The sequence below is a fragment of the Ornithorhynchus anatinus genome, chromosome X5 (assembly GCF_004115215.2).
Source record: "Ornithorhynchus anatinus isolate Pmale09 chromosome X5, mOrnAna1.pri.v4, whole genome shotgun sequence".
Classification (NCBI taxonomy): domain Eukaryota; kingdom Metazoa; phylum Chordata; class Mammalia; order Monotremata; family Ornithorhynchidae; genus Ornithorhynchus; species Ornithorhynchus anatinus.
Genome location: NC_041753.1, coordinates 3,335,689 through 3,354,761, shown reverse-complemented (window position 1 = coordinate 3,354,761; position 19,073 = coordinate 3,335,689). Strand labels below are relative to the sequence as shown.

Here is a 19,073-nt window from a genome sequence, read left to right as displayed (position 1 = left end):
TCTGTGGCTGAAATGTACTTTCCAAGCGCTTAGTACAGTGCTCTGCACACAGTAAGCGCTCAATAAATATGATTGAATGAATGAATCTTGTAGACCCCCGGGAGCCGCCCAAAAAGCTCCCCTTCTGCTGGGTCCCCTCTGCACCTGATACTCAGCTGGAGCCCACGGAGGGATTGGGGAGGCAGGGGAGGGTGGGGGTCCCGAGGACAGACATTCTCCCTCCCCCAAATCCGGCCCCCGCCCCCCGAGAATCTCATCCGTTGGTGGGAAGAATCCTGGAGGGTCGTGGGAAGCCTTGGTTTAATCCCAAGAGACTAATAATAATCATTATTTTGGCAGTTGTTAAGCACTATGTGCCAAGCACTGTTCTAAGCACTGGGGTAGATACGAGGTAATCAGTTTGTCCCACGTGGGGCTCACGGTCTTAATCCCCACTTTAGAGTTGAGGTCACTGAGGATCAGAGAAGTGAAGTGGCTTGCCCAAAGTCATCCAGCAGGCACAGGGGCTACAGCACGGGCCTGGGCATCAGAAGGGCATGGGTCCTAATCCCCGCTCCGCCACTTTTCCGCTGGGCGATCCTGGGCAAATCACTTCACTGGGCCTCAGTTATCTCATCTGTAAAATGGGGATGGAGACTGTGAGCCCCACATTGGACAGGGACTGTGTCCAACCGATTTGCTTGTATCCACCCCGGCGCTGGGTACAGTACCTGGCAGAGAGTGAGCGCTTAACAAATGCTATTATTATTAGTCTTTTGGGACTGAACACGGGTGGGAGTGGAGGGGGCTTCCTACCGCCCTCCAGGATTCTCTCCACAAGTGGTGGAGTCTGGATTAGAACCCATGTCCTCTGACTCCCAAACCCGGGATCTTTCCACTAAGACACACAAACACACACCCGCCCACCCACCCTTCTTCCCCGGGGCGGTAATTAGCCCCCCTCCTCAGACGGAGCCAGAGACGATTTTCTCCAAGGGGAGGGGGTGGGATGTCCCGGAGGACCAGAGAGGGGCGGAGACTTGTCTAGGGTCACCCAGCGGCGACGCGGGGGCTTTCCTCACTTCCGGGCCCCGACCACCAAACTCTGCTCCTGCTCCTCCGACCGGCCCCGGGTGCGAATCCCACCCCATCCCACCGGGCAAGCGCTCGGTTTGACGCCACAGGCTGAGGGGAAGGGCCGCGGGGGTCATCTTCTCCATCCTCCTGCCAACACCACCCCTCCCCCGGCCTGACTGGAGCTGAGTCTAACTAGAATCCCTCCTGCTAGGTTACCCTCTGGAGGGAGGGGCTTCTGTCAAAGTCCAGGAGAGAGGAAAGGGGGCAGGGAGGGTCGGAGGCCTGGGGTCCCCACTTGCCGCCAGCCCTTCCTCTAATTCCAACCAGGTCCAGCTCGAATTCATTCATTCAATCGTATTTATTGAGCGCTTACTGTGTGCACAGCACTGTACTAAGCGCTCGGAAAGTACAATTCGGCAACAGATAGAGACAATCCCGACCCAACAACGGGCTCCCAGTCTAGAAGGGGGGAGACAGACAACAAAACGAGTAGACAGGCATCAATAGCAATCATTCAGTTGAATTCATTCAATTCCATCGATCACTCAGCGTGGCTTAGTGGCAAGAGGCCGGGCTTGGGAGGCAGGACGCGGGTTCTAATTCCACCTCCACCACTTGTCTGCTGTATGACCTTCAGCAAGCCACTTAACTTTTCTGTGCCTCAGTTCCCTCATCTGTAAAATGGGGGTGAAGACTGGGAGCCCCACGTGAGACAATCTGATCAGTGTTTAGAAGAGTGCTTGGCACATAGAAAGCGCTTAGCAAAATATAATCATTACCAGGCTCAGTGGAAAGAGCACAGGCTGGGGAATCAGAGGTCATGGGTTCAAATCCTACCTCTGCCGCTTGTCAGCTGTGTGACTTTGGGCAAGTCACTTCACTTCTCTGGACCTCAGTTATCTCATCTGTAATATGGGCATTAAGACTGTGAGCCCCACGCGGGACAACCTGATCACCTTGTATCCTCCCCAGCCCTTAAAACAGCGCTTTGCGCATAGTAAGCGCTTAACAAATGCCATCATTACTATTATATGGAGTGCTTACTGGGTGCAGAGCACTGTACTAAGCACTTGGGAAAATACAATGAGGCAATAGAGACACTCTCTCGAAGCCCCTTCCAATGCTGTACCCTGCCGGTCCTCTCTCAAAGCCGGGGGGGGGGGGGGCCGGCGACCCAAAAAAGTCCCCTCCCCACCTCTCCCCTGTTTCCTGAGAAGCAGCGTGGCTTAACGGAAAGGGCCCGGATTTGGGAGTCAGAGGTCGTGGGTTCCAATCCTGACTCTGCTATTTATCAGCTGTGTGACTCTGGACAAGTCACTTCACTTCTCTGTGCCTCAGTTTGCCTCATCTGTAAATGGGGAATTACGTCCCTGAGCCCCACGTGGGATAACCCGATTACCTTGTATCTACCCCAGCGTTTAGAAGAGTGCCTGGCACAGAGTAAGCCCTTGACAAATACCATCATTATTATCCCGTCCAGACAGCAGCCCCCGGAAAATCCGCCCCCGGCCCCGGGGCCGCTTCTCCTTCATTCAATCGTACCTATTAAGCGCTTCCCGTGTGCAGAGCACTGTACTAAGCGCTTGGAAAGTACAATCCGGCAACAAACGGAGCTACTCCCTGCCCAACGACGGGCTCGCAGGCTAGAAGACAGTCTTCTCCCCAGGACAGGACGCGAAAAGGAAAGTTTTCCTGGAGGGAAGAGACCTCCCTCTAGACCAAGACAGACCCCACCTCCCCCACCCCGGGCCTCGGGGACCCCCAAGGCCACGCTCCTAAAGCACAGACACCCACCCACACTCACACCCACACACAGACTCACGCAAGCACAAAAGCACACCTGCAGACACCCACGACAGGCACAGACGTGTAGACCTACACACCGCACACACGCACAAAGGCCGGCAGGGAAGCAGACAGATTACCCTGTTTACGCCCCCCACCCAGGTGCACGCACGCACACACACACACACATACACACACCTGTCCCCCGCCACACCCAAGAACCCCCCTGAGCCAAGGGGGTCTTCCCGACCCCCAAACCCCTTCCCCCAAGACACGGCCCCCGTTCCACCCCGCTCCCCAATTCCACAGCCCCCCCACCCCGCAGACCCCCGACCTTCATCTCTCCCCCAGCCCCTCCCCCCGCCTCTCTCCGGACGGACAGCCCCCTCCCCTCCCCTCGGGCCCGCACTACGGGACGCTCCTGCAGTTTTTTTTGGGGGGGGGGGGGGAGACAAGGACCCTCCCCCGAATTTCCCGTCGGGGAGCTCTTTCTGCAACAGTCCCCCCAGCCGTCGGGCTCAGCACTCACCCGCCGCTTCGGAGGGGATCCGGGGGTCCGGGGGGAGGGTGGGCGGCGTCTTTGTAGGGTCGGCGGCGCTGGGCAGTCCCGTCCCGGCCGGCGCGCGCGGCTAAATGGGGCGGGGGGCTCCGGGGGGGGCTCCGGGGGGGCTCCGGGGGGCGGGGCGGAGGCTCCCGCTCCTTTCCAGCCCCCTCCTCTCTCCGGCTCCGGCTCCGGCTCCTCTGGCTCCGTGTCCTCTCCAGGCCGGAGCCCGGTCCGCCCGGCCCCGGGGGGCGGGGATGGGGCTGGGGCGGGGGGCGGGGGGCGGGGATGGGGGCGGGGGGCGCGCGCGCGCATGCCCGCCTCCCGCCCCGCCCCCCGAGCCCCTCCTCCCCCTCCTTCGCCCCGCCCCCCAGTTCCCCTAGTGACAGCCCACCTCCTCCAGGAGGCCTTCCCACACTGAACCCCCCCTTTCCCTCCGCCCCCCTCCCCTTTCCCCCTTCCCCTCCCCTCAGCACTGTGCTCATTTGTATATACTATTTATTACACCTATTTATTTTGTCACTGCTCCGTGGAAAGAGCCCGGGCTTAGGAGGCAGAGGTCAGGAGATCATTCATTCATTCAATAGTATTTATTGAGCGCTTACTCTGTGCAAAGCACTGTACTAAGCTCTTGGAATGTACAAATCGGTAACATAGAGACAGTCCCTGCCTCCGCTCCGCCACTTGTCAGCTGGGTGACCTTGGGCGAGTCACTTAACTGCTCTGGGCTTCAGTGACCTCATCTGGAAAATGGGGATGAAGACTGTGAGCCCCACGTGGGACAACCTGATCACCTTGTATCCTCCCCAGTCCTTAGAACAGTGTTTTGCACTTAGTAAGCGCTTAACAAATGCCATTATTATTATTACATCCCCTTGATTCTATTTATCTTGATGTTGTCTTGTTTTGCTCTCTTTTGCTCTGCTGTCTCCCCCGTTTAGAAGGTGAGCCCGTCGTTGGGCAGGGATGGTCCCTATCTGGTGCCGAACTGTACATTCCAAGCGCTTAGTACAGTGCTCTGCACATAGTGCTCAAGTGCTCAATAAATTAGGGGAAGCAGCGTGGCTCAATGGAAAGAGCCCGGGCTGGGGAGTCAGAGGTCATGGGTTCGAATCCTGGCTCTGCCACTTGTCAGCTGTGGGACTGCGGGCAAGTCACTTCACTTCTCTGGGCCTCAGTGACCTCATCTGTAAAATGGGGATGGAGACGGTGAGCCTCTCGTGGGACAACCTGATGACCCTGTATCTAGCCCAGCGCTTAGAACGGTGCTCGGCACATAGTAAGCGCTTAACAAATACCAACATTATCATTATTATTATTAAATATTATTAATGAATGAATGAGGTCCCTGCTCCCTCAGGGCCCCGCCCTCCCCCGCGCTCCCTCCTCCCTCCTCCTCCAGCGGGGCCGTTCCCGCGGCCGCCGCCCCTCCCGCCTCGGCGCCCATTGTCTGCCGCCGTGCCGCCGCGCCGCCCCTCCGCCCCCCGCTGAGGAGGCGCCTAAAGGGGCAGCGCCCCCTGGAGGCGGACGGCGGGACGGAAGGACCCGCCCCACCACGCATGCGCGCCTACACCGCCAGTCATTCATTCATTCATTCAATAGTACTTATAGAGCGCTTACTATGTGCAGAGCGCTGTACTAAGCGCTTGGAATGGACAATTCGGCAACGGATAGAGACGATCCCTGCCCAATGACGGGGTCACGGTCTAATCGGGGGAGACGGACGGACAAAAACAAGACAACATAATCACGATAAATAGAATCAAGGGGATGGACACCTCATTAACAAAATTAATAGGGTAATAAAAATATATAATAATAATGATGGTGGTATTTGTTAAGCGCTCACTATGTGCAGAGCACTGTTCTAAGCGCTGGGGTAGATACAGGGTAATCAGGTCGTCCCACGTGAGGCTCACAGTTAATCCCCATTTTACAGATGAGGTAACTGAGGCACAGAGAAGTGAAGTGACTTGCCTACAGTCACACAGCTGACAAGCGGCAGAGCCGGGACTCGAACCCATGACCTCTGATTCCCAAGTCTGGGCTCTTTCCACTGCTCCACGCTGCTGTATGACCTTGGGGAAGGGAGAGGGGGAGGAGCAGAGGAAAAGGGGGGAAAGGGGGGCTTAGCTGAGGGGAGGTGAAGGGGGGAAGGGGGAGGGAGCAGAGGGCGGAGCGGGAGCAGAGGGAAAAGGGGAAGCTCAGTGTGGGAAGGCCTCTTGGAGGAGGTGAGCTCTCAGTAGGGCTTCGAAGAGGGGAAGAGAGTTAGTTTGGCGGAGGTGAGGAAGGAGGGCGTTCCAGGACAGCCGTAGGATGTGGGCCACGGGTCGACGGCGGGACAGGCGAGAACGGGGGACGGTGAGGAGGTGAGCGGCAGAGGAGCGGAGTGTGCGAGGTGGGCAGTAGAAAGAGAGAAGGGAGGCGAGGTAGGAGGGGGCAAGGTGACGGAGAGCTTTGAAGCCTAGAATGAGAAATTGTTGTTTCGTGCCGAGGTCGATAGGCAACCACTGGAGGTTTTTAAGGAGGGGCGTGACATGCCCAGAGCGTTTCTGCAGGAAGATGATCCGGGCAGCGGAATGAAGAATAGACTGGAGAGGGGAGAGACAGGAGGAAAGGAGATCAGAGAGAAGGCTGACACAGTAATCCAGCCGGGATATTATGAGAGCTTGTATCTCTCTTGTTTGGATGGCTATCATCATCATCTATGGTATCTGTTGAGCCCTTACTCTGTGCGCAGCACTGGACTAAACTCTTGGGAGAGTTAGTAGACAAGTTCCCTGCCCCTCTCCGGCCTCCCGGGGCAGTAAGGGGGAAAGGGAAAAGGTCAGGCCGGGTCCCCGCCCCGCCACAGTCCTTGCCCTTGAGGGTTTTACGATCCCTGAACGCGTCTACGAATTCTGTCCTATTTTTACATCGTCCTCTCCCTAGCACTTAATCCAGTGTTCTGCACACAGGAAGCGCTCAATAAATACCACTGCATGAATGAAAGCAAATTAAGTTGGACTCAGTCTCTGTTCCATGTGGGGCTCACAGTCTCAGTCCCCAGCAGAAGCAGCCCGATGTGAGCCACCGGCGTTGAGAAAGCTGACCGTCGGGACAGGGGCAGGGGGGCAATCGGGAAGACCTCCTGGAGGAGGTGGTGTTTGAGGTGCATTTGCCAGAGAGGAGGGGCATGGTTGGCGGAGAAGAGTGCAGGGAGAGACTGGATTCTCCTGGGAGCTGGGGAAACCCCTCCCCGGGGGGGGGACCCCCGGCCATCCGGGACCCTCCCCAACCTTTCCCATGAATTAACACACCTCCCCTCTTCAGCAGCATGGAGCAGCATGGCCTAGTGGGTAGGGATGAGAGGGCACGGGCCTGGGAGTCATAAGGCCCTGGCTTCCCATTCTGACTTCACCACTTTTCCACTGTGACCTTGAGCAAGTCACTTCACTTCTCTGGGCCTTCCTTCCTTCAATCGTATTTACTGAGCACTACCAAGGAAGGAAGGAAGGGCTGCAGTTATCTCATCGGGAAAATGGGGATTAAAGCTATGAGCCACGTGTGGGACAGGGACTGTGTCCAACCTGATGAACTTGTAATCTATCCCAGCGCTTAGTACAAATACCATAAAAAAACCCACCATCGTTTCTGGCCTTTGCCTGTCTTCGTCCTTGGCGAATCGGGATCCGAACATTTCCCGGGGAAAGGGGCAGGGGGGTAGTGTCAGTTTGGCATCGAGCCTCTGGGAAGCTTCGAGGTGGGGGTGGGGGACGAGGGGCAGCCCCAGGGTTCAGACCCCCACCTCATTCTCCCCCCCAACTCCCCCAGCTCCAGGACTCCAAGGAAACCTCGTACCCTTCCCGCCCACTTCCCTGTCTCCTCCCGTCTCTTCTGCGTCACCCCGACTCATTCCCTTTCTTCATCCCCTTCCCAGTCCCACCACGCTTATGTCCATATCCATCATTTATTCCTTTCTATTAATGTCTGTCTCCCCCTTTAGACTGTAAGCTCCTTGTGGGCAGGGAATGTGTCCATACATTGTTATACTATATTCTCCCAAGTGTTTAGTGCGGTGCTCTGCACACAGTATGAGCTCAATAAACACGAATGAATGAATGAAAGCAGATCGTGGGATCTGAAGCCTGGGTTCTGTCGGCGTCTGGGTTCTGTCGGGCAATCCTGGCCTTCAGGTTCCTCCTTCTAGCAGTGCCTCAGTTTCTCTCGGTGGGAAGAAGGGGTCAGTGTGAAAAGGTGACAAGAGTTGGGAAAGGGGTCGGGATGTCCACGAGACCCCTGTCCGGAAAGATGGAGGGGGGACTGGGACTGTAAACTCGTTTGTTAAAATGGTATTTTTTAAGCGCATACTATGAGCCAGGCACTGTGCTAATTGCTGGGGGTAGGTCGCTGTGAGCAGGGAACGTGTCTACCAACTCTGTTATAGTGTACTCTCCCAAGTGCTTAGTTCAGTGCTCTGCACATAGTAAGCCCTCAAAAAGTATGACTTATGGTTTGATTGACTGTGAAACCCATGTGGAAGAGGGACTGTATCTGCCCTGATTATCTTCTATCTCTCCCACAGCTTAGTATCATGTTGGGCACCTCTTTAGCACTTAACAAATTATATTGTTCATCAAATCGATAGTGTTTATTGAGCGCTTACTACGTGGAGAGCGCTGTCTCCCACCTTCGTCGCAGTAGCTCTTTTTTTCATTTAGGCCAAGTCACAACATCTCTGGGCCTCAGTATCCTCATCCATAAAATGGGGATTGAGGCTGTGAGACAGGGCAGGGACTGGATCCAACCCGATTTCTTTATATCCATCCCAGCGCTTGGTACAGTGCCTGGCACAGAGTAAGAGCCCAACAAATGCCCCAATTATTATTATGATTAGAGGAGGCGGGGAGTGCACACATAGAAACACACGGCCATGAGTCGTGACGTTTATAAATAAATAAATAAATAAATAAATAAATAAATAAATAAATAATCAAATAAATTAAATCAATAAATAAATTAAATAAATAAATAGATAAATAAATAAATATCCTTGGGGAACCAACACGGGTAGGGACAGGGGGACACCAGGTCCGGGGGGTGGGAGGAGGGGAGAGGCGGACTCTGCTTCCTCGATCTCGGGACCACTGTCCTTCCCCCGCTCCAGCTTCTGCGCCTGCAGCACGCTCCCGCAGCCTGGGTTCTTTCTGTCTCTCTTCCTCTTTCCCCGGAGCCTGAGTTCTGTCTCCGAGCGCGCGTCCAAGTCCCGGGTTCCGGCCTCTGCGGCTGCGCGGCCCGAGATCCCGCTTCCCGCCTCCGGCCGCCAGGGGGCGCGGTTGAGCAGCCCGGGATCCCGCTCCCCGCCTCCGTCCGCCAGGGGGCGCGGCTGCGCCATCGACAGGGGGACGGCAAGTGCGGAGGGGAGGGGAAGAGGGGCAGATGGCCTGGGCCTGGGGGGAGGAGAGGGGGGCTTTGGGGACCCTGCGAGGGAGGGGGCCGCCCTAGCTCTCGCCTCCAAGCTGGCTCGATCCCCGACCTTCGTAGCCTTCCGGCTAGAGCCCGGGTCTGGGAATCAGAGGGACCTGGGTTCTAATCCCGTCTCCGCCACGTGTCTGCTGTGTGACCTTGGGTCAGTCATTTCACTTCCTCTGGCCCTCATCTGTAAAACGGGGATCAAGACGGTGAGCCCCGAGTGGGACAGAGACTGCGTCGGCCCCGCTGAGCTTGTATCTACCCCAGGGCTCAGAACAGTGCTTGGCACATAGTAAGCGCTTAACGAATGCCATCATCATCTCGTCCATCCCCCTGCCCCCAGGCGGCGCCCCCGCCGCGCGCCCCCACCAGATGGAGTGGGGGCTGAGAGATCTCCCCAGGAAAGAGAAGCCCCAGACTCCTCCCCACGCCCCCCCCCCAGCCCCCCCCCCCCCAATCCCTCCCCGTTTGGAGACCGGGAAGTTCTCCTCCGTCTCTAACCTCCATCCCTCTTACTGCAGTTCCTACCGCCGGGGTTGGAGGGCCGAGGGCGGGGGTGGGGGCCGGAGGTGGGCAGATGAGGATGGACGGACACGAGCAGGGGACTCAGTGGCTCCGCGGCAAGAGCCCGGACTCGGGAGTCGGAGGTCGTGGGTTCTAATCCGGCCGGTCGCCGCTTCTCAGCTGTGTGACTTCGGCCGCGACCATCCCGGTCAAATGGGGGCTGTGACTGTGACCGCGACCCGAGGACCCGGCGTCTCCCCCCGCGCTCAGAGCAGTGCTTGGCACATAGTAAGCGCCCGAGAGTCTAGCCTGCCCAGAGTTAACGGGGGTGGGGGTCCGGAGCTGGGGGTGGGTGTGTGTGCGTGTGTCGGGGGAGGGAGGGGAGGGTCCCCGGGTCCCCGGGGCGGGAGGGGCGGGGGAGGGGGGTCGCGTCAGACGTCCAGCACGTGGTTCAGGTAGGAGATGTAGCAGATGGCGAGGCGCAGGATCTCGATCTTGGAGAGCTTCTTGTCGGGCGGGAGGGTGGGCAGGAGGCGGCGCAGGTCGGCGAAGGCCAGGTTGAAGGCCTCCACGCGGATGCGTTCGCGCGTGGCGTGGGCCGTGCGGTACTTGGCCGTGGCCCGGCGGCGGCGGCGCCGCTCCTCCCGGCTGAGGGCCGGCTGCGGGTCCCGGCGGGCCGCCTCGCCCCCCGCGGGCCCGGGGACCCGGGCCTGGCCGCCCCCGCGCTCGCCCGAGCCGGACTCCGCTTCCCACCGGCTCGGGGGGGGCTCCGAGTTCAGCATCATGGCCCGGCCCGGGTCGGAGGGGGGGGGGGGTCGGAGGGCGGGGGTCCCTCGGGAAGACGGCCCGATCCTCCTCCGCGGGGGGCCTGGAGGAGAGAGACACAGCGCGGGGGGGAGGGGGGGACCCCAAGGGACCCACGGGGAAACAGATGGACCGACGGCGGCCCGGAGAGACAGATGGGACAGAGAAAGGGAGGGAGAGAGAGATGAGAGACGGACAGAGACACGGGGCCCTCCCCTCCCCCCCCCCTCCGAGACCCCCGTGTCTAATTGCCACCTGGACATCCCCCCACACACACATCCCCACCCCCGGTGCGTGCTTAATACACGGTCGATCCAGCAGTGGTAATTGTTGAGCGCTTACAATGTGCAGAGCGCTTGGAAGAGGACACTGTATTAGAATTGGCAGACACACGGCTGATAAGAATAATAATAATAATGATAACGGTGGTATTTGTCAAGCCCTTACTATGGTCTAAGCGCTGGGAGAGATATCAAGTCATCAGGTTGACCCACGTGGGGGTCACAGGCTTCATCCCCATTTGACAGAGGAGGTGACCGAGGCCCAGGGAAGCGAAGCGACTCGCCCAGAGTCACGCAGCTGACAAGTGGCGAGCCGGGTTTAGAACCCACGACCTCTGCCTAAGCCACGCTGCTTCTCAAGGAGAACAAATAATATTACTATTATGACCGCTATTGCCACCGGAGAGATGGGCAGAAACAGATGGAGATGCGAACAGAGACAGAAACCGAGAGATGCAGAGCGAAGGTGGACAGAGACTTCAAAGATGAAGAGAGAGAAAAATACAAAGATAGAGATCCCCATAGAGAGAGACCGTGATAGACGGAGATAGAAAGAGACAGAGCTGGACAGAGACAACAGAGATAGAGAGACAGAGATGAACAGAGGTTTCAGAGAGATATAGTTGGTCGGAGAATACAGATACGGAGAGACAGATGGACACGGAGAGACAGAGCGGAGACTACAGAGACAGAGAGACAGAGATGAGAAGAAACTACGGCCTCGGAGAGATAGAGCTGGACAGAGACTACAGACGTGGAGAGACAGAGATGGACAGAGACTCCAGATGGAGAGACAGACCTGGACACGGAGAGACAGGGCTGGACAGAGACTACGGACATGGAGAGACAGAGACAGGCAGAGATTACGGATGAAGAGACAGCTGGACAGAGAATACAGACGTGGAGAGGCAGAGATAGACAGAGACTACGGACGGAGAGGCAGAGATGGAGAGAGATGGAGGGGATTGGAGGCCCCTAGATTCAGCTGCCCCTTAACCCCCACCCTCGACCAGATCGGGGCCGGAACGGGGGAGAAAGAGGAGGGATGAGTAGAGATACCCAAAGTCGGCTGTTAAACTCCTTGCGGGCAGGGAACGTGTCTACCAACTCTGCTACACTGTCCTCTCCCAAGCGCTTAGTACAGTGCTCTGCACGTAGTAAGTGCTCAACAAATACGATTGGTTGATGAACTCAAAGCCTCTAGACTCTAAGCTCGCTATGGGCTGGGAACGTATCTGCCAACTCTATTGTGCTGTAGTCGCCGTAGCGCTTTGAATAGGGTTCTGGACACAGTCAGCTCTCAATAAATTGACCGATTGATTGATTGATTGACCGATTGATCGAAGAACGTCCTCCAAGCTTATAAGTCGGGGGGTTCCTACCCCCCCCTCCCGATTGCCAGAGCCGGAGAGGGTTGAGGGGACCAAGTTGACACCTTGCTACTTGTTTTGATGTGTATATAGCTACTTAACTTCTCTGTGCCTCATTTATCTCATCTGAAAATGGGGATTAAGATTGAGCCCCACGTGGGACAACCTGATTGACTTGTAACTACCTCAGCGCTTAAAACAGTGCTTGGCACATAGTAAGCGCTTAACAAAAACCATAATTATTATTATCTATATTTCTATATGTTTATATTGACGCCTGTTTATTTGTTTTGATGTCTGTCTCCCCCCTTCTAGACTGTGAGCCCGTTGTGGGCAAGAATCGTCCCTATTTGTTGCTGAAGTGTACTTTCCAAGCGCTTAGTCCAGTGCTGTGCACATAGTAAGCGCTCAATAAATGCGATTGAATGAATGAATGAAGTTGAGGGTTAGGGTGAAATCTGGGGTACTAAAAGAGAGAGTGGGGAAGGAGGGCCGGGATTGAATTGGGTGTCGTTTCCCCCCGACCCGGACTCCTCTCGGTCTCACCTCTTTCCTGAACTTCAGAGCCTCCTCCCCAGCCCCCGAAATCCCATCACCTTAAATCTCCCTCCCTCCCTCCCACCAGCCCCATCCTGTCCTAGTCCCGCGGTATTAGACTCTCCCAAGCGCTTAGTACAGTGCTCTGCCCAGGGTAAGCCCTCTCAAGGGGAAAGGGAGACAGCAGGGATTTGAGGGGGAGAGCCAGAAACAGAGACAGGAAGAATCCGGGAGAGAGACAGGCGGACAGGGAGAGACGGAGACAGCGAGCTGGAGAAAGACAGAGAGAGACACAGAAAGATGGAGAGAGACCGGCAGGAATCCCTGAGAGAGAGCAACAATCAATCCAAACTATTCATTGAACGCTTACTGGGTGGGGAGCACTGTACTAAGCGCTGGGAGAGTTCAATAGAAAAGAGCCGGTAGATACGAGCTCCCAGTTTAGAGGGTTAGAGGCAGAAAGAGACCGAGAGATACAACGACAAAGAGAGACAGGCAGCTTGTCGTGTAGGGAGGGAGAAACAGAGATTCACGGAGAGAAGGAGAGACGGGGGAGAGCAGGAGTTGACTATCTGTCAATCAGTGGTATGTATTGAGCGCTCACACTGGGCAGAGCACTGTATTGGGCACTTGGGAGAGTCTAATACAGCAGAATTGGTAGTAGACAGAGTCCCTGCCCACAAGGAGGTCACAGTTCATTATGTCTCTGCGTCCCCCTGATTTGCTCCCTTTATTCATCCCCCTTCCCAGTTCCACAGCACTGTGGACTTATCCGTACATTAATTTATTTATATAACATATGTCTCTCCCTCTCTAGACTGTAAGCTCGTTGTGGACAGGGAACGGATTAGTGATATTGTTATATTGTAAGCACCCAAGTGCCTAGTAGAGTGGGCAGGGACTGTCTCTCTTTATTGCTGAATTCTACTTTCCAAGCGCTCAATAAATACGATTGAATCGAATGAGTACACCGCTCTGCGCACAGTAAGTGTTCAATACATACGACAGAATGACTGACTAATTTTAGCAGATGTCCTGGGGTGTTTGTGGGGGTTGTACAGAAAAACCTTAAAACTCCGGGGGAAATCCTGGGGCGGGTGGTCGGGGAGGAGAGATAGAGAAAGGCGGTGGGGAGAGAGGGAGAGGCAGAGGGAGGGACAGAGAAAGAGGAATAGAGATACTAAAAGACAGAGGGAGGAGGGGAGAAAGAGGGGTACAGAAGGAGGAGAGGGAGATAGAGAAAGAAAGAAAGAGAAACACGGTGAAACAGAGACAGGGAGAAACAGAAACTCGGAGAGGCAGAGTAAGGGAGAGGGGGTGAGACAGTCAGAGACAGACACAAGTAAGAACACAGAGACGGAGTGAGACAAGGACAGAAATAGAGACACAATGCGGCAGAGACGGGAAGAAACAGAAACCCAGAGAGACAGAGAGAGATGGGGTGAGAGAGAGTCAGAGAGAAATAAGAACACGGAGATGGAGTGAGAGAGAAAGAAACCGAGGAATAGTGAGGTGGATGCAGGGAGAAAAAGAAACTCAGAGAAACAGAGTAAGGAAAACGGAGTGAGAGAGTCAGAGAGAGATAATAACAGGGAGATGGAGTGAGAGGTAGAAACAGAAGCGCAGGGAGACAGAGAGGGAGAGACACAGAGAGGAACAGAGATGGCATGAGAGACAGAAATTGACACAGTGAGACAGAGGGTGACAGAGAGAGAAGGAGACAGGGTAAGAAAGACAGAGAGAGAAATAGAGTGGTGAAAGAGAGGCAGAAAAAGACAGACACAGAGGGAGGCAGAGAGACAAACAGCGAGACAGGATAAGAGAGGTGGTGAGAAACAACGAGAAACAGAGATACAGTGAGACAGAAAACCAGAGAGAGTAAGAGAGACAGTGAGAGATGACTAGAAACAGAGATGGTGTAAGAGACAGAAATAGAGATATAGTAAGACTGAGCGGGAGAGACACAGAAAGAGAAACAGAGTAAGAGAATGAGAGAGGAACGAAACAGAAATGGTGTAAGAGACAGAAACAGCGATTCAGAGAGGGAGAGGTGCAGAGAAACAGTAAGAGAGTGAGAAAGAAACAGATAGTGTAAGAGACAGAAAAAGAGACAGAGAGGGAGAAACACAGAGAGAAATAGAGTAAGAGAGAAAGAAACAGAGAGATGGTGTAAGAGACCGAAACAGAGAGACAGAGAGGGAGAGACAGAGAGAAACAGAGTAAGAGAGACAGTGACAGAGAAGCAGAGATGGTGTAAAGAGACAGACAGCGATCCAGAGAAACAGAGAGGGAGAGATACAGAGAGAGAAAGAAAGTGAGAGAGTAAGAAAGAACGAAACAGAGAAATGTTGTAAGAGACAGAAATAGAGTCAAGGAGGGAGAGACGCAGAGAGAAACAGAGAACGAAACAGAGAGATGGTGTGAGAGACAGAAAAAGAGAGACAGAGACGCAGACAGAAACAGAGTAAGAGTGAGAGTGAGATAGAAACAGAGGTGGTATAAAGAGACAGAAACAGCGATACCGAGAGACAGAGAGGGAGAGTTACAGAGCGAGAAATAGAGTAAGAGAGAAAGTGAGAGAAAACGAAACAGAGAAATGTTGTAAGAGACAGAAACAGAGACAGGGAGGGAAAGACGCAGAGAGAGAAACGGAATAAGAATGAGAGAAAACGAAACAGAGATGGTTTGAGAGACAGAAACCGACAGAGAGGGAGAGACACACAGAGAGAAACAGAGTGAGAGAGTGAGAACGAAACAGAGAGATGGTGTAAGAGACAGAAACGGCGATCCAGAGAGACAGAGAGGGAGAGACGCAGAGAGAAATCCAGAGTTAGAGAGAAAGAACGAAACAGAGAGGTACAAGAGACAGAAACAGAGAGACAGAGAGGGAGAGATGCAAAGAGAGAGACAGAGAAAGAGAGAGAGAGTGAGAGAGAACGAACCAGAGATGGTGTAAGACACAGAAAAAGAGAGATAAGAGAGGGAGAGATGCAGTGAAACAGAGAGGCGAAAAAGAGATGGTGCAAGAGACAGAAAAAGAGAGACAGAGAGAGAGAGAGATGCAGAGAAACAGAGAGAACGAAAAAGAGATGGTGAGAGAGACAGAGAGGGAGAGATGCAAAGAGAGAGACAGAAAGAGTGAGAGCGTGAGAGAGTGAGAGAGAACGAAACGGAGAGATGGTGTAAGAGACAGAAACAGAGAGCCAGAGAGGGAGAGATGCAGAGAAACAGAGAGAACGAAAAAGAGATGGTGTAAGAGACAGAGAGGGAGAGATGTAAAGAGAGAGACAGAGAAAGAGAGAGTGAGAGAGAACGAAACGGAGAGATGGTGTAAGAGAGAGAAACAGCGATCCAGAGAGACAGAGACCCAGAGAGAAAGCTGAGAGAGACAGTGGGAGACGAATAGAAACCCCAGACGCACAGCGAGACAGAGACGGGGAGAGAGACGGGATTGCAGAGAGTAGAGACAGAAAGAGCTGACCCCGGACATCGAGAAGAGAGCCCGAAAGGTGGGCCCAGAGACCCCAGAGCCTTACCCGGACACACACAGCTCCGGACCCCCGGAGAGAGTGGGAGACCCTGGCGAGGACCCCCTCCCCGCCCCCCGCCCCCCCGGGGCGTTTACCTGAGTGTCGGGCTCGCTGTGGGCCGCCCCCTCCCCCGGGGGTCTCCCCCGAGCTCCCCGCCCTCACAGTGTTTGGCGGCGGGGGCGGGGGCGGGGGGCTCCGGATCGTCTCCCCAGCGCGGGGACCCCCCCTCACCCACGCCCGGCAGGCGCCCACCCGGGAGCCGGGCCGCCCAGCCCTATATACGGGCCCGGGCCCGCCCCCCGACCCCCCTCAGTAATATTAAGTAGCCAGGACTGGCTACCATTGGTCGTGGGGGGGGGGGTCCCCCAAGGGGGGGAGGGAGAAAGGGGAGGGGGGTCCGGGCCCCGACTCCGCTATTTATTTCCTCGCCCTCGCCGCCGGGGCGGGGGGTTGGGGGGTGGGGGGGGGACATCTGTTCGCCATCCATATTTCATAAGGGAGAAATGGAGCCGGGGGGCGGGGGGTCTGACAGAAGGCGAGGTCGCCGTGTCCCCTCCCGCCCCCTCCCTCTCCCCACGGCCCCCCGGGGGAGGGAGGGGGCAGCTGGCCTCGGGACCCCCTCCAGACACCCCCGCCCCCTCCTCCGGGCTCGGACGCCTGGATCCCGGGGACGGAGAGGGGCTGGGGTCTTTGGGGGAGGAAGGGCAGGCCCGGGGCACGGGGACGAAGAGGGGCTGGGGGTCCCTGCTGGGCCGGAGCTTGGGGAAGAGGAGGGTCTGGGGTCCCGGGGGGGGCGGGGCCGGGACATGGGGAAGAGGAGGGGCTGGGGTCCCTGGGGGAGGAGGGACAGGGACGAGGCACGGGGAGAAGAGGGTCTGGCGTCCCTGGAGGGAGGGGCAGGGCCGAGGCACGGGGAGAAGGGGGGTCTGGGGTCCCTAGGGGGGCGGGGCCGGGGCATGGGGAGGAGGGTCTAGGGTCCCTAAGGGGACTGGGCTGTGGCATGGGGAAGGAGGAGGGTCTGGGGTCCCTGGGGGGCGGGGCCGGGGCATGGGGTGGAGGAGGGGCTGGTGTCCCTGGGGGAGGAGGGACAGGGCCGAGGTACGGGGATAAGAGGGTCTGAGGTCCCTAGGGGGGCTGGGCTGTGGCCTGGGGAGGAGGAGGGTCTGGGGTCCCTGGGGGGAGGGACAGGGCCGGGGCGCGGGGAGAAGAGAAACAGCGTGGCTTAGTGGAAAGAGCCCGGGCTTGGGAGTCAGAGGTCATGGGTTCTAATTCCGCTCCCCACTGATCAGCTGTGTGACTTTGGACAAGTCGCTTCACTTCTCTGTGCTTCAGTTACCTCATCTGTAAAAGGGGGGTGAAGACTGAGCCCCACGTGGGACAATCTGATTAACTGGTATCTACCACCGCGTTTAGAATAGTGCTTGGCACATAGTAAGCGCTTAACAAATACCATCATCTTCCCCCGGGGTGGGGGGAGAGGGGCAGGGCCGGGGCACGGAGAGAAGAGGGTCTGGGGTTCCTGGGGGGAGCGACAGGGCCCGGGCACGGGGAGAAGGAGGGTCTGGGGTCCCTGGGGTGGGGGGGAGAGGGGAAGGGTAGGGGCACGGAGGCGGAGAGAAGGGTGACGGGGCAAAGAGTCGCCCATTGATGGGTGACCAGCGCGGCCGAAGGTCAGCTCGATTCTCCCCGCCCCCCACCCCCTTCCCGGACAGACCTCTGCCCCGCCCCTCGCCCCCCCAGCAGACCCACCCTGGGGAGACTCAGGGGAGAGACTCCGGCAGGGGAGAGACTTGGAGAGAGACAGAGACAGATGCTCGCCGAGGGAGATCCACTCAGAGGGGAGACTCCTGCAGAGAGACAGAGACAGACGGAGGGAGGGAGACAACCAGGGAGAGATCGATCCACAGAGAGAGACGGAGAATCAAGGGGAGGCAGAGATGGAGGGAGAGACACTCAGGGAGAGACAGAGAGATGGAGCCGAGGGAGGCAGAGAGTCCCCCAGGGGAGCAGTGGGGGGAGGGGCGGTTTCGGGGAGGTGGGGGCGGGCCAGGGGAGCAGTACCGTGGTGGGTGGGGGTGGGTTGAGGGAGGCGGGGATGGGCCGGGGCGCTGGCAGAAAGAGCCGGCGGAGCCAGCCCGGCAGAGCCAGCAGAGCGGGGTTGGCAGGAGCGGGACGCGTAATTGCCCAGGGCCCGGGAGACCCCACAGCCGGGTGGGGGTTGGGGGGGGGGGGCGGGGGGCGTCTGCGACCCCCCCCAGACGACTCTGTCCTACTCCCTGAGGCCCCCTCCTTCTATGTCCCTGCTCTGTGTATGCCCACTTCTCTGTATCCCTTCTGCCCTCTTCTCGGTGTCCCCGCTGGCATGTCTGAGTCTGCGTGTGCCTGGATCTGTGTCCCCCTGTTTGCGTCCCCCCCGTGTCTATGTGTGCCTGGATCTCAGCGTCCCCCGTTTGTGTCTCCGTGTCTGTGTGTGCCTCGATCTCGGCGTCCCCGTTTGTGTGCCCCTGTGTCTGTGTGTGCCTGGTTCTGTCCCCCCCGTCCGCGGCCTGCTTTTCGGTCTCTCTGGGCCCGTCTCTGTGGGTCTGTGTCATTGTCCGTGTGTGTTATGTGTGTACCTGGTTCTCAGTGTCCCTGTACCTGTCTGCGTGTGCCTGGTTCTCGACGTGTGCGCACGTGGGGATGTGTGCGCCTGGTTCTCGACGTGCGTGCACGTGTGTATGCGTGTGCCCGGCTCTCAGCGCGCCCGTGTCCGTGTGTGCCTGGTCATCAGCCTCCCCGGGTCCGTCCGTCCGTGCGGCTCCAGGCCGGGGCGTTGCTGCAGGGGGAAGGACAGGTGACGACGTCCACAGGCCATCTCCCCGCAGGGCCCCCGTCCGGTCCAATCTGTCACCGGTGTGGCCCTCCACGCCCCCCCCGCCCGCCACCATCGCCCACCCCCTTCCTCCTTTGTGTCCCCGGGCAGGCAGCCCCTCCCCAGACTCGGCCCCGGGCTCCAATCTCATTACGGCGGGCGCCCCCTCCCACCCTCCGACCCCCCCTCCCCCTTCCATCTGTCTCCCCCGGCAGCCCCGGTCTTTGTGTCCATCCATCTGTCACCGGCTCTGCGCCCGCTCCCCCCCACCCCCCCCCTCAGGCCACATCCGGACCCCTCCCCCGCCCCCATCTGCCTCAGTTTCCCCCACCACGGCCCCTCCCCCCAGCCGCGGTCCGGAGC

General features: G+C 57.3%; 1 protein-coding gene across 1 annotated transcript; it reads right to left on the bottom strand.

Moving 5' to 3' along the window:
* Window positions 1–9,768: 9,768 nt before the first annotated feature.
* NHLH1 (nescient helix-loop-helix 1) lies at window positions 9,769–10,122 on the bottom strand. Its single transcript, XM_029055495.1, has one exon. The coding sequence runs from the start codon at window positions 10,120–10,122 to the stop codon at window positions 9,769–9,771; it is 354 nt and encodes a 117-aa protein (XP_028911328.1).
* Window positions 10,123–19,073: the final 8,951 nt, after the last annotated feature.

Coding starts and splice junctions, on each gene's coding strand:
- NHLH1 (XM_029055495.1), bottom strand. CDS start 10,122: ATGATGCTGAACTCGGAGCCCCCCCCGAGCCGGTGGGAAGCGGAGTCC.